The sequence below is a fragment of the Aaosphaeria arxii genome, assembly GCF_010015735.1.
Source record: "Aaosphaeria arxii CBS 175.79 unplaced genomic scaffold BU24scaffold_9, whole genome shotgun sequence".
NCBI classification, from domain to species: Eukaryota; Fungi; Ascomycota; class Dothideomycetes; order Pleosporales; genus Aaosphaeria; species Aaosphaeria arxii.
The window spans coordinates 970,615-983,654 of record NW_022983482.1 but is presented as its reverse complement, the minus strand read 5'-3'; the positions used below and the strand labels follow the sequence as shown (position 1 = coordinate 983,654).

At 49.6% G+C, this 13,040-nt stretch overlaps 6 protein-coding genes across 6 annotated transcripts; 3 read left to right on the top strand and 3 right to left on the bottom strand.

Annotated features, from left to right (window-relative positions):
* Positions 1–2: 2 nt before the first annotated feature.
* BU24DRAFT_466268 (uncharacterized protein) lies at positions 3–2,275 on the bottom strand (the record flags this gene model as incomplete). The annotated part of the gene is made up of 2 exons (XM_033532349.1): positions 3–493; positions 550–2,275. 2 exons carry the CDS (start codon positions 2,273–2,275, stop codon positions 3–5), a joined length of 2,217 nt encoding a protein of 738 aa, XP_033379914.1.
* A 2,144-nt stretch (positions 2,276–4,419) lies between these two features.
* Positions 4,420–5,699, top strand: BU24DRAFT_284207 (uncharacterized protein). The gene is made up of 2 exons (XM_033522757.1): positions 4,420–4,762; positions 4,850–5,699. Exons 1-2 carry the CDS (start codon positions 4,577–4,579, stop codon positions 5,498–5,500), a joined length of 837 nt encoding a protein of 278 aa, XP_033379913.1. The 5' UTR covers positions 4,420–4,576; the 3' UTR covers positions 5,501–5,699.
* A 651-nt stretch (positions 5,700–6,350) lies between these two features.
* Positions 6,351–6,947, top strand: BU24DRAFT_413208 (uncharacterized protein; the record flags this gene model as incomplete). The annotated part of the gene is made up of 1 exon (XM_033526144.1): positions 6,351–6,947. One exon carries the CDS (start codon positions 6,351–6,353, stop codon positions 6,945–6,947), a length of 597 nt encoding a protein of 198 aa, XP_033379912.1.
* Positions 6,948–7,768: 821 nt separating this feature from the next.
* BU24DRAFT_413207 (uncharacterized protein) lies at positions 7,769–9,322 on the bottom strand (the record flags this gene model as incomplete). The annotated part of the gene is made up of 2 exons (XM_033526143.1): positions 7,769–8,371; positions 8,555–9,322. 2 exons carry the CDS (start codon positions 9,320–9,322, stop codon positions 7,769–7,771), a joined length of 1,371 nt encoding a protein of 456 aa, XP_033379911.1.
* A 210-nt stretch (positions 9,323–9,532) lies between these two features.
* On the top strand, positions 9,533–10,543 carry BU24DRAFT_426646 (uncharacterized protein). The gene is made up of 2 exons (XM_033529020.1): positions 9,533–10,348; positions 10,398–10,543. Exon 1 carries the CDS (start codon positions 9,784–9,786, stop codon positions 10,279–10,281), a length of 498 nt encoding a protein of 165 aa, XP_033379910.1. The 5' UTR covers positions 9,533–9,783; the 3' UTR covers positions 10,282–10,348; positions 10,398–10,543.
* A 100-nt stretch (positions 10,544–10,643) lies between these two features.
* BU24DRAFT_376838 (DUF1446-domain-containing protein) lies at positions 10,644–12,631 on the bottom strand (the record flags this gene model as incomplete). The annotated part of the gene is made up of 3 exons (XM_033524629.1): positions 11,928–12,631; positions 11,824–11,882; positions 10,644–11,776 (listed from the first exon to the last, which is right to left on the bottom strand). Coding segments are annotated over exons 1-3 (1,803 nt in total), but the record flags the coding sequence as incomplete, so codon positions are not given.
* Positions 12,632–13,040: the final 409 nt, after the last annotated feature.

The window sequence follows — 13,040 nt, the reverse complement described above, 5'->3', positions numbered from 1 at the left end:
AGTTATTGAGGATTATGGAAGGTGGCATGTGGTTGGGGAGCCGGTGGCGGCGACGCACTTCCTGCTTGTTTGACGTGCATCTCGGCGGCTATCTCTTGACAGACCTGATTGACCGCCTGCCGGAGGGCACTCGCTCTTGCCACAAGAGCTGGCGACTGGTTCCGATCCAAGCGTTGTAGATCAGGCTGGTTGAGTACACCTGGCTTGTACGATTCGGCACAGAATGATGTTAACAACTTATCTAGGTGCTGCGGTTCGAGGAGGGATTCCTGGAAAAGGTACTTGTACCACCCTGCTCGATTGAGGGCGGGCATGTAAGTTGGGTATGGGGTGCCATTGAGTGCAGACGGCACAGCCATTTCTTGGGAATGGGTCTGCTGTTGGAAATTGAAGGATGGCATCAATGAGGGTTGGCAGGGCACGAGTATATGCGGAATGTTTCTCAAGCTCCAGATCCGTGAAAATGCGCTGTACGTGTTATACTCGAATAGTTCTGCAGGACAGGTCAATAAATTGAATTTACCGATTTCGTCAAATGGAAAGGCTTACGAGCTGCAGCATCGACGATTTCCCCTTGCATCCTCCAGCTTTGCAGGATCTTGCTCGCCTCCAACAAACCCGTGCCCTGGGGTTCGAACTTTCTGTCTAGGACATCGAAGACAACGTCTGCAATGATGTAAAATTCCCGAGTTGGCAGTTCTGTGGCTGTATCGGCTACCCTCCATGGATCTGCCAGTGGTAAGCTACTAGTGCTAACCGCTCGCCTGGGGACACTGAATCTGTTGGCAGGCGAGCTGCTCTGGCGGCCGTTTGATGATGGGGGCTGGTAGGCTTGGTAGGACGGTGATTGGGGTTTTGCGTTCTCCAGAAGGCTAAGGTTGCCGAGGTCAGCAGGTAGTTCCGCGACAAACTCTGTGGGTGGTCGATCGGTCACAGGTTTATGTGCATTGTCCGTTGGCGGTGCCGGAGATTGGCCAGTAGTCTGCGGTGGAGGAGTCATTGGAGGCACACTCTGACTGGGAGTATGAGAATGGGGTGCTACGGGAGGTGTAGCTTCCCATGGCTGCTGATGTTGCTCGGGGGGACGCTGGTCTTGGGTTGGTGGCTGCTGTTGTAAAGCTTGCTGCGTTTCCTGGTGATACGTTTGGTCTGGATTGGAACTTGGGAGTCCATACTGATGTGATTGATTGGGTTGCTGCTGCGGATATTGTTGGGATTGAGGTTGTTGTTGCTGTATCTGTGGCTGTGGCTGATGATCAATAGTCTGGACAGCAGCACTGCCCGTTCCTCCATATTGTGGAGGTGGAGGTGTAGGATTAAAGGCTTGCACTTGGGATACGGTCGGCGAAGACACTGTGCCGTCGAATGATGCACCTCCCACAGTTGGCGCCTGGGGGTTCCATTGGTGCTGCGGGTTCGGCACACTAGGCTGTCCAAAGCTCTGGGGTAGATTTGCCTGGGATGCAGGTGGAGGAGGCGAACTGATTGGGGACATCGAGGTTCCCACCACACCGCTCTGCTGGTCGGGACTTGGGGCATACTGGGGTGGATTTTGTTGGAACTGAGCCTGGCCCTGTGTCTGACCCTGTGGTTGACTTTGTGCTTGGTTGTATTGTCCGTCATAGCCAGTTCCTTGCGCTTGTTGTCCAGGTATATTTCCAACACTCTCTTGCGTATACTGAGTTGGATTATAGCCCGATTCGGTCGGCTGCGATTGCGGCTGCGGTACCTGCTGATTCATGGGTTGATTCGTCTGGGGAAAATAATTGCTCTGGCCCGAGTTTGCCGATGCAGGCGTTCCGTAATTTGACGCTGGATACGGCGATTGCTGAGGGGTCCCATAGGTACTTTGAGGGGTCTGCTGACCCCATTGCTGCTGTTGTGGCTGCTGGGTTTGGGCGCCGAATGTCTGGGACTGTTGCGGGTTCTGCTGCTGCTGATGATTTTGATAGTTTTGATAGTTCTGCAGATGCTGCGGAGTGCCTTGACCCATTGGTTTATTGCCCAACTTGGAACTTATCGTCTTCCCAAACTTGTTAAACATCGGCTTCCCGGATGCAACGGCCTGGTCGAACATCTTCCCGAATGCCGCCGTGGAGCTCTGCTTCTGCGTTGTATTCTGGTACCCGTAGTTCGGTGTGTTTGTGGGATTCATCGCATTCGGCTGGTAAGTTGAGGGCGACATTTGCTGTTGCTGTTGCTGCGAGTACTGCGGCTGTTGGTCGTTGGGCGGCACATACGCTCCCGGAGGAGGAGCCTGCGGAAAATGCGACATTCTAGGGCCGCGAGCTTATCGCACAGGACGAAATGAAGAACGGATTAAAGAATCAAAGACGAAGAACGGTGGTTGTCTAAACTGGGCGTGAAGAACAAGAGTGCGCTTGGGCGACATTGACACCCCGCAGACGCGAGCTGCCTGCTTGAAGTCGAGTGAGGCTGAGAACAGCCGCATTGGATACGGGACTTGGCATTGTGGCTTGATGGGCGGAGTCGAAGCGGAATTGAAGAATTTAGTGGATATCGCGAAAACAAGAAACATAGAACAGGGAGCGAGATACTCGAGACAAAGATGGCGTCTGCTATATCACGGAATAGAGAAGAGACAGGTTGAGTAAGAAATCCAGGCAGGCCAAGGGATGGTGGAGGAAACAATCTGGGGAAGAAAGGAATTTGGGGGTTCGCTGATGTTGCTTTAGTCCAGTGAACGGCCAATCAGAGGGCCAGGAACAAAGCTTGATGGCCGATCTCCCGATGAATACGGACCAACTATCGCTATCTACTATGACTACCTATACAACAGGATGTCCACTCCTATAAGCCTAGGTGCCGAAACATTTGGCTATAGCTTGACAATATACAATGATCATTTCATCACCTTAGCATCGATCGATGTCACTGTAAGCTTCCATGCCCCATCGTAAATCTATTGCTTCGTATCGTGTTTCTCAACGTCCCATAATCCCTCCCGTTTCAAACTGGTTGCTGCGGCTTCTTTTGACTATCGAAGGAATGCATCCCTTTAGAAGCTCACATGGTTCACTTGAAACAGAGAAAACGGGGACCCTCTTGTTTCCTCTACGATAGATGTGCGTTGCACAAACTTCGTAAGGCCTGCATTCATTGTCAGTCATCAATCAACCCATTTCTCAAACGCCCCAACCCCAGAAGATATGAGCCTTCGCAAAGAATGAAAGACCTGACTAAGCTACGGAGTAAATGACCCCGAAAACACTATTATTCTAGACTATATATTGTGAGAAGATGGATGGGATGCAACAGTGGTGGCTGGGGGGTACGCGAAAGGATAGAGAGCGTTGGTGGGACAGCGCAATGCAATGCAGCCTTACGATGCACCAACCTCGCGGAACTCCAATCGGAATACTCCCTACAGCCTCATCTTTTTCTAAATCAACAGCTTTAGTTGGCAGTCGTGGACAGAATTCTTCGGACCACGGATTCGACGGTGTGGAGTATGTGATTTCGCATTATAATCACACAATTGTATAGAGAGATATGCCCGGTTCCCCAATCTCATCCTGTGACCCAGTGAACTCGTTGATGAAGTTGGCGAACGAGGACCTCAGTCAGGCTCAGTGATGATGTCACCGGGCAGCTTGGTTACCGGGTCGGGCATCTGGGCATGTAAGAATGGAGTTCTAGAGGCTACTGCCACGGGGGAAATTCCACGTTGTTGGATAGAGGGTGAGGAATTCCACATCTCCCGGCCACCGCCGACACCTCTGAACAAGACTGTCAAAAAAGAAATCTTAGGTCACGAAACAGTATGATCACTGCGAAGGTGTAGCGATAATCCGGTTCGAATATCCAGCTTCTTAAAAGAATTCCCAGAAGGTGGCGTTTCGTTTTAATGAATTTCGATGTATTCCCGTTACAACTTTCAGGTTTCGCATGCTATCAACCAGGGACACGCAATATTCAATTGGCCATGTATTTTAGAGAAGGGTCACGCCGATAATGTATATCCAAACAGGCTAAACTGGTTGGAGAAATCGATCGCCAGGCACGCGATGGATCGGTTGCTGTGGGTGAATATCCTTGCTGGCTGTGTTCCGCAACAATTATTACTGCGTACGGAGTGTGGAGTACAGAGCACAGTGATCCGTACATACTACGGAGTACACAGTAGTTACCTGGTGTACAGTAGCACTGAGTAGAAAGGCGTAGATACAAAGTACAGAATACTCGTTCGGTGGCGGGTCGGATTGGTAGTACAGTCCCTGAGTGCATGAGTACCTGCCCATCCAAGGTACGTGGTCCGTTACACCAAACTCATCACATAAACCAACCTCCTACGCCCTCACATTTCTTCTCGCCTCCTCACCTCCACGCCCTCCTCGATCTTCTATCTCTCATTTACTCTATATTATATCTCTACCCTTCTTTATTTCCCTCGCCGCTGACCCATTCAATTCTTGCTCCCACTCTTCACAGCTATCTTCTCTCACCTTCACAAGCACCACCAGAGCTGCTTCACCGAACACTCGCTCCCAAAACCATTCAAAGATAAAACGCCATATCACATCGCTTTACTCTTCGCAAATTCTTCCCATTCATCATGCATACCTCACTCTGCCTCATCCTACTGTCTTGCGTACCTAGCATTCTCGCGCAGGCAGTGGAAGAAGGCATTGCCCCGTCCGCTCCACCGCCTCCTGGCTGTGAGCAGACTATCGAAAGCAACTTCACCATTGGCATTGCTACCCAATTAGGCTCTCATGGCCGTCGTGATTCTACATCAGCGGTATGTCTAAACCCACAGATTCATCAACGTAGCCTTAGAGGTCATCTAGGCTTGCTCTCTGAAGTCCACCCACTAACTGATATATAGTTGACTGCAGGAGCACTTGAAGTCTCGTTAAAAGACGGCATACTTCGCGATCCAATCGGCCGCATCGGTGCCATCGTTGCCAATCGCCAATTTCAATTCGATGGTCCTCCTCAGGCGGGTACAATCTACACTGGCGGATTTTCAGTTTGCGAGAATAGCTCCCTTGCTCTGGGCGGCTCGACCGTATGGTATCGCTGTATGAGTGGAGCTTTTGGCAATCTCTACGACCAGAGCATTGGGGACCAATGCCACCAGGTTAGCATCGTTGCATCACTGCTCAACCCGCCAGCGCCTTTGAGTTCTTCGATCGCTTCCACCAGCATTGTCAGCACCGCCTCCTCCACCACTGCAAGTCCATCTTCGACTACACCCCTAACGAAACATTCATTCGAGCCAAGCACTCTTTCAATGTCAATCTCTGCCTCATCCAGCAGCTCAAAGAATGGAACGATCTCCACTGCTACCTTACCTGCTTCGACTTCCACCTTCACCGCATCGACGGCCTCTACCCAAGACGTTCCCAAGCCAAGCTCCATCGGAGAAACCTCACCGTCGGTGCCTACAGAATCTTCTGGAGGCGCACAATCAGTTGCATTGCCGAAGATGATCAGTGCACTTATCGGGATACTCGGCGCAGCCGTTTTCCTATGAGCATCCCTCCCCACACCGCGCAACTTCCCTTGTACGATATTGCACAACTCTTGGTTTCGATGATAGATCACCGACGATCAGCAGGAGATTGGATATGTGAGCATCCACTGGATGACGCTCACAAGTAGTAAAAAAGCATACGGCCCTTTGTTCTTTAGTTCGGGCGTGCACAGTACAGTACACATGTCAGCGATTATTTGGTTTGAATACCCATGAAACACTTTTTCGGCGCTTTAGTGCTTGACGCACAGTATTGGGAGGAATTGAGAGACGACGAACAGCGTGTAATGTAATATAGTAGAAACAAGTCGTCGAATAGACAACGACTTCAGACACCTAGGTAGTAATAGTAACTTTAATGTAGACAAACACCACTTATTTCACGGCTACAATCCCTAATGAGATATGATGCTCGCTCTATCAAGGTTTCAAACAACTGTAAAACTACTCGTAACTGGTCGCCTTACTCTACAACAATTGGGCGTCTCCCTGTGAACCCGACAACGGATGCAAGGTCCGGTCACGTGTTGCACCCTAGGCTTGACTTTCCTACTAGTTGCCATTCAACATTAATCAGTGTCATGAATGCATCACTTCACACTTAGTGTTCAACGTGAATTTTGATAGCAGGACAGAATGATACCAAACATGCCATCGTAACATATCTACCAACTATGACGATCATGCACGTCGTCCCACCGCCAAGCCGAGGCATGACGATGACGCATAAGCCACTGCATACCTGCATCGATGGCATTAACGATTAGGCAACGTTTACTTGATATAACTATCCCATGTGACTACCTGATTCCATAATTTCTGCTCGGAAAACACCAACGCTACATACACGATGAATTCTTTCACTTCAAAATCCAAGCCAAAAACCGACGATCAAACGCATCGAACATTGCCAAACCTGTTATCGAAAGTCAATCCCGTAGGGAAATTATTGCAAGGCAAAAAATTATGGAAAAGAGATCATGAGGGGAATGGCGGATATACTACGAAACAGCCCGTAATAGAAGCGAGGGACTCTCTGGAACGTGCTTTCAAGTTGGATGTGCAATCGCTAGATCGAGGACGGCATCTAACCGACACATCTAAATGGAACTACAGCACGGATATTGGTGTCGAAGCAGCCACTGGGGAAGGAAAACCAAGTAACTTCAGCCAACAACCTCTGTCACCTCTCTTCTCGCGCCTCCCTACCGAAATCAGGGAGGTCATCTGGGATCTCGTGTTGTGCTCGAACGAGCGAATTGACTTCTTCCTCCGGAAGACAGAAAGCGGATCCATCGATCTTCGGGGAATGGCGTGCAAGGACCCTGAGAACGGCTCTCCATACCATAAATGCACGCGCGAGGAGAGAACGGAGTCATCGCAAGTTGCGTTTAATGCCGTCCTTCGCTGTTGCAAACTTGCGTTCGTGTTGCCCCTCCGCCGATGAAGCGTCATCACTGTTACTAATGTTTCCGTGCAGGTATATAGAGACAAGTTCGATCCTGTATTACCGCAACCATTTCGCTTTCGACGACAAAGAGACTTTCCACGTCTTCTTTGAAATTGTGCCGCCGCAGCTCTATTCGCAGATACAGCATCTCACGCTACACAACACATATAGTCGACAGGCCCAACTCAATAAAGAACTCTATCTGTCAAGAAACAGGCGGGAACTCGAGCTTGTCAAGACGATGGAAAGGCTGAAGTACCTTTGCATAATAGTCGATATAAGTGACGATTGGAACGAATTATGCAGGTTTTGGGATGATGATCCCTATGCCACTGAGAACATGGGATTGAACGTGGACAACTGGACGAACATGAACAAGGTGCTGCCTCAGGAATGTAAGGTATACCGTGAAGCCATTCCAGAGAGTTGTCGTTTGGTGGCTTATGTCGAGTGCGGATTCAAGCCGCCGTTTGAGATTTACGAGATTAAGGCCGATAATACAGTGGAAAGGCTGGGGAGTCAACCGTTGCCTGAGGGTGCATGATGCACAGCGCGCACATTTTGGTCGTATTTTGTCGAAGGGGCGCGCGGATAACACCTCGTACGAAGCCTCGGCATGACTGCATCACATATCTTGATCCGGTGCAATGGATCATTGCAGGTAGAGTTCGGAAGGTCGGTTTGCTCGTTACAAAAATTGAGCTCGTAAATGTTGTACTGGTTGAAAAAGTTTGTTGTTCAGATGTGAAGATATATCCTGTGCGCACTCAGCCTGGCGATGAGACGAGGCCAAGCCGGATGTGACCTCCTGCGTGCACTCAAATATCGTCGGCATCGTCAAAGGCATCATCGGGTAGCTGAAGCACATCCACCGCATTTCTCGTAATCTCAAGGATCTGATCCAAGGTTCTCCTCTGATTTTTCCACATCTCTCTCCTTTGCTCTTCTCTTCTCCTAGTCTTATCGCTCCAAGCAATTGGGTTTGTGGGTAATTTGGTAAATTTTCTGGTCTTCAATCCCGTCGTGACTCTTAATGCTCTTTCTCCGGGATCAATGGGCGATGGATCATATAGGAAGTCTTTCCAGACAGCCACTGATCTGTCAAGCTCTTGCATATCTTTGAAGATGGCTTCCCGGTCCTTCGCGAGCTGCATTAGATACTCGCGTTCGCGAGGACCCACCGCTGCATCCCTCCGGAGAAATAGCAGCATCTTCATGCTGTCGTCTTCATGATCGATGATGGGGTTCTTTGGCCTGTTGTATCCCGGCGCTTGGAAGAGTGGCCGAAGGTGGGTGTTCATGGTCCACTTCAATCGTCTTCCCTCCGGAACACTAAGGTCGATGAACGTATGTTGTCGCTCCCGGCATACGGCTCGGACGCAATCGTCCTGATGTCCCGAAGTATATCTTAACCCTTTCGTCTGAGCTGAGAGTCAGTGACGTTTCGATGTCAATTGCTGCCATATCGCGCACGCTGCAGGTCTCCGCCTACGGTGAGCGAAGATGGAACACCGGTTGAGGACATGCCTGGATACAGCAAATGGACGAGGGCAAACGCGACAGAGTGGCCAATACACGAAAGTAACGTTCTGCTCTGTACTTACCGAATCCAACTTTCTCTTCACCTTAGCTTCAGCAATAGCAAATTCCATCACCATATTCTTCCAGTCCAATTCAATCATACGAGTCCTGACTTCACTGCTCAGAAACATCGACGAATCTAGTGGCAGAACGGCATCGTCAATCTTAGCAAACCATCGCATACCATAGTATTCTATAGGACGTTTGGTCATGAATTGCCAGCAGAATGTTGCCCACAGCGCCGTGTTGGGATTGTAAACATCTCCAGACGTTGGCCTCCAAAGCTGCTCTATTCTGTTCATGTACGCCTCATCTAGCTTGAAGATAGCCCGATTACCGCCCCATTTGGCCCTGCTGTCTTCCTCAAACCTCTCCACATGCGAGAAACATGCGCAGAACGTGCTTATCTTGTCGTAGGCGGGGAGTATCCAGTCAGGTCCGTATAGGATTCGCGGTCCCACGTAGCCGATAATTTCGGTCCTCAACAAGTAGGAGTAGAATACGTGGGTGTCAATGTACTGTTTGAAAGCACGGCACACAAGTCGAAATCCCAGGATGCAATCAATCCGGACAAAGTCAAGGATGAGGAACAAGATCTCCGCCGGTAAGTGTGGCCGTCTGGTGACCCCATGTTCTTCATCGATGGAATCTATCAATGCTACGATGTCGTCCGAGTCAAATCCCAAGTCGACATATCGAGCAAGATATCGGGGCAATGTGGATTGTTGAGACGATGCTTGAGAAGCCTTGGAATTCATCAGGGAATTTTCCTGCAATGGAAGCGCACTCATGTCGATTGTACACGTAGGTTGAATGCTGTCGAATGAAAATCGCCACCCCAGCACGATGAATCAGTCGATTGTTGGGAGGGGAAGTCCACGGATCCGGGTGTAAACACAGTCCCGTGATTGACATTCTTGGAATAGCTGATGTGTCACGTGATAGGTAGCGCCATAGACAACTTCAAGATGGACAGCAAGGCGATCTCAAGGGAGCCTAGCTGTCATCTTAATTTCCAAGATGAATTGAAGATTAGCGTCCAAGATTAAAATTTAATCGATGGAGAAACATAGTCCAGTTTCGATCAGACAAAGCCAACAATTGTACTTGGATGACATCATGCATCATCCATTACTTGTTCAAGAATCGCAGAGACGGGAAGTTAAAAAGCGTCGCCACCAACCTCGAACAACATGTTCATAATACCCATATCTCAGCATATATTATCCCATTATATTATTTAAAATTCACAATGGGCATACCGTACTCCCGCGAGATAAACGCCGCCTTTGACCAAGTGACGCCGCTCGTCGCTGCCGGCTTCAAAGTACTCAAAACCACCAAGAACATTTCCATCGTCCTTGCCATCATACAAGTCCTTACAGTAATATGTCTTGCAATGATACTTGCTGTTCTACTCGCCATATTGTATTCTGTCAACCCTGACCTCGAGCAAGAGAGGAGAGAATTGGTGACACCAACTCTGCAGCGGCTTGCGAAGGTTTCGGTACTTGGAATCTTAGAGACCACTGTGGCGGTGGCTGTTGGGTTTGGGGGATTTTTCTGCATGGGCTTGGTTTTTGTATGGGGTAGGGGGGAAAATAATCTTGAGATGGAGGGCAATGATGATGCGGATAAGGCGTTGGAGGAGCTCGACGATGACGAACCACAAGAGGTTAAAGAGGCAAGGAAGAAAAACAGGAAGGCTAAGAAAAAGAATAAGAAACCTGAGGGAGAGGTTGCGGAATGAGTGGCCCCGGTCCCGACTCAAAGAAGTCCAGTACGATATTTACGATTTAGCAACGATATGATGACCAGTGAGTATACCCGACATTCATATCGACAACTTGGCTAATGTTGATTTAGTATATCCACCTCACTTAAGAAACAAAGTTTTAACCGACCAGTGGCTTTATTATTCTCAATGATAGATCCGGAAACGGACTAATTCTGGTACAATTTTTGTAATTGCAAGAAATCGCTACATAATGTCATACAAAGTTTTATAAGCGCAGTTTATAGCACACCCCTCTTGACGAACTCAACCGGTATATCAACAGTCTTCGCCCTCAGATACTCCAAACAGTTCTTGCCCAAGGTATCGTATGTTGAGCAAGCATCGTAACCACGGTCCAAGTGGTCGTGCAGGAGGAAGTGGACTGCAAAAATGTTCGGCATCTCGAATCGATCGATCGGCTTGCCCTTGTACTCTTCAGGGCCAAGCAGTTCCTTAATCTTGTCGATGGTGAGAAGGCTGCGTAGCCACTCCCACTCGTCTGCATGGCGGACAAAGAATCCAACGTTGCAGTCTGAGCACTTGTCTCCAGAGCGACCAAGTACGATAGATCCAAGAGGTAGGCGAACAATCGGGCCAAATGATTCGAGGGGAACGGGGTTGGTAGTCTCATAAGAGGGCTGTTGTCGGTCGTACTCGCGGAACTCGGGAGCGAGAGGGATGTCGATGACTTTCTTGCCGTCTACGGCGCCTTCTGCATCCCACAAGCAGTGTGCTCGCTGCTTGAGCGCGGCCTGTGGGAGAAGGGATGGGTGATACTCGTAGTAAGGCTTTCCCTCTGCTAGGCGGAAATCGTTGCCGAGAGAAGCTCCTGGGCAGGACTGCAAGAAGGTAACCATTGAGACTCGAAAGAAGCCTTTGGGATTTCGCATGTTGAGTAGCTCGCGGTCCTTCGATTGAGCAAAAATACGGAAGTCCACGGTAGCTACATCCTGATTTCGGGCGTCGATAGGAGATGCGCCGTTCTGCATAAACTTTAGGGTAGTGAACTTCTTCAGTGTCTCCTCGCCGAGCTCATATTTGATTTGTTCCTCAGTGAACTTGCACTTCTCCTCGATGTGGAGACCGCATAGATAAACATGGTATTCTGCTTGCCATCCTGCAAATCCAGTGAGGCCGACCTTGGTCGTTGGTGGTGGAGGGAGGCCTCGAACGCCAGATACCTTGACTTGGTCTTCGCCTACTTGCTCGATCTTTATATTCTCAAGCTGTGCCGTGACATCGCAGTTGTAGTATTGTGGCCCTTGAATCTCATAAAGAAGTTGGGAGGTCACTGAGTTGACTGTCATGTTACCACCTGTATTCTTCTCTTTGTACATGATACCATGACCCTTATGATCAATGGCACAGATGGGGAAACCCATGTTAATGTGCTTTCCGGACTTCAAGAGCGAGCGGAAATCGGCACAGTAACCGCCAGAGACGTACGCTGAGCACTCAAGGAGGTGGCCTGGCAATGTTAGTACTAGGCGCGCTGTCAGTATTCAAGGTCCATACCGATAATGAGAGATCCGGCCAACTCGTCAAACATGTCGTTCGTCCATTCGTGCCACCAACTGTTCAAATTAGCCAAGATTTTTCATGAGAGTGGGTGGACATACGCTGCAGCTCCAATGATAGGAGAAGCATCAGAGACTCGACCGCAAATAACAACATCAGCTCCCTCGGTCAGGGCTCTTGCGATGCCCATGCCACCAAGATAGCACTGTGCGCAAACAGGGTCCAGTCCCCACTCCTCAACTGAGCGGTTGTGCATCAAACTACGGAATCCCTCGCCCTTGTTAAGCATTCCCTGGACGGCCCCTGTGACGTCGTCGCCCTCGATCCAGGCGACCTTAAGGTTGTAACCTGCCTCCTTGACCTTCTTATCAACGAGCTGTGCAAGCAACTCTGTGTCTGAAGCACCAGCATTGACGGCAAGCTTGATTCCCTTCTCTGCAAGAGCAGGAACAGCAGGCATGAAGCAATCAAGGAAGTTCTCAGCGAACATGGCGTATTCGAGCTTCTCCTCGAAGCTCTGCGCTTGTGACATATTCTCCTTGTTTCTGATCTTTGCAGTTCCATGCATGGTCATTGTCATCTCGGAGAGCCAGTCTCCGACGATTACGTCCACCTCTTCATTGTTTGCAAGTGAAGAAATCGCGCGAACACGGTCTGAAAACCCGCCGGAGGCGCCGGCGACGCGAACAGCTCGACGAGCAGCTGGAGCCATGCTTGTTGTGTTAAAAGGTCACTAGGGTATCTTTAAAAGGGGAAGACAGGAGAAAGAGGAGTGGTTGCTAGACCATTTCAAAAAGCAAAAGACAACAGAGAGCATGATATAGATATATGGCTCCTCTGGCGGGGACGCCTCCCGGTGAAGGCCTGCCATTGGAAATGCAAATGCCATAGAGCGTGTCACTGACGGTTGAGCATTTCCGCTAGACGTCGGACTTAATTAGACGAAAGCTCTGGAGATAGCCCTACCCCACAATACTCCATGGGGTGAAGCTAGCCTAGTCAAGAATAGTGAATGGGAGTGACGAATCGCGCCGAACATACCCGGCGAGCGCGAGGGGTTTCGATCACGTGTTTCTCCGTAAATTCACTTGTCAAGGTTCGCGGAGTCTCGGTTTATCCATCGGCAGGTCGGAGAGCGCAGTCTCGAGCGGATTCTTTATTCCGCCTTGTTTAACGTCACCTTCCGTAGCATCGGCCGAAGAATGCTTGACTCG

What these genes read in the sequence shown, in the direction of transcription:
- BU24DRAFT_284207 (XM_033522757.1), top strand. Translation starts at nt 4,577, where the DNA reads ATGCATACCTCACTCTGCCTCATCCTACTGTCTTGCGTACCTAGCATT. An exon ending in GTCGTGATTCTACATCAGCG is followed by an intron (nt 4,763 to 4,849) that starts GTATGTCTAAAC and finishes ACTGATATATAG; the next exon opens with TTGACTGCAGGAGCACTTGA.
- BU24DRAFT_426646 (XM_033529020.1), top strand. Translation starts at nt 9,784, where the DNA reads ATGGGCATACCGTACTCCCGCGAGATAAACGCCGCCTTTGACCAAGTG.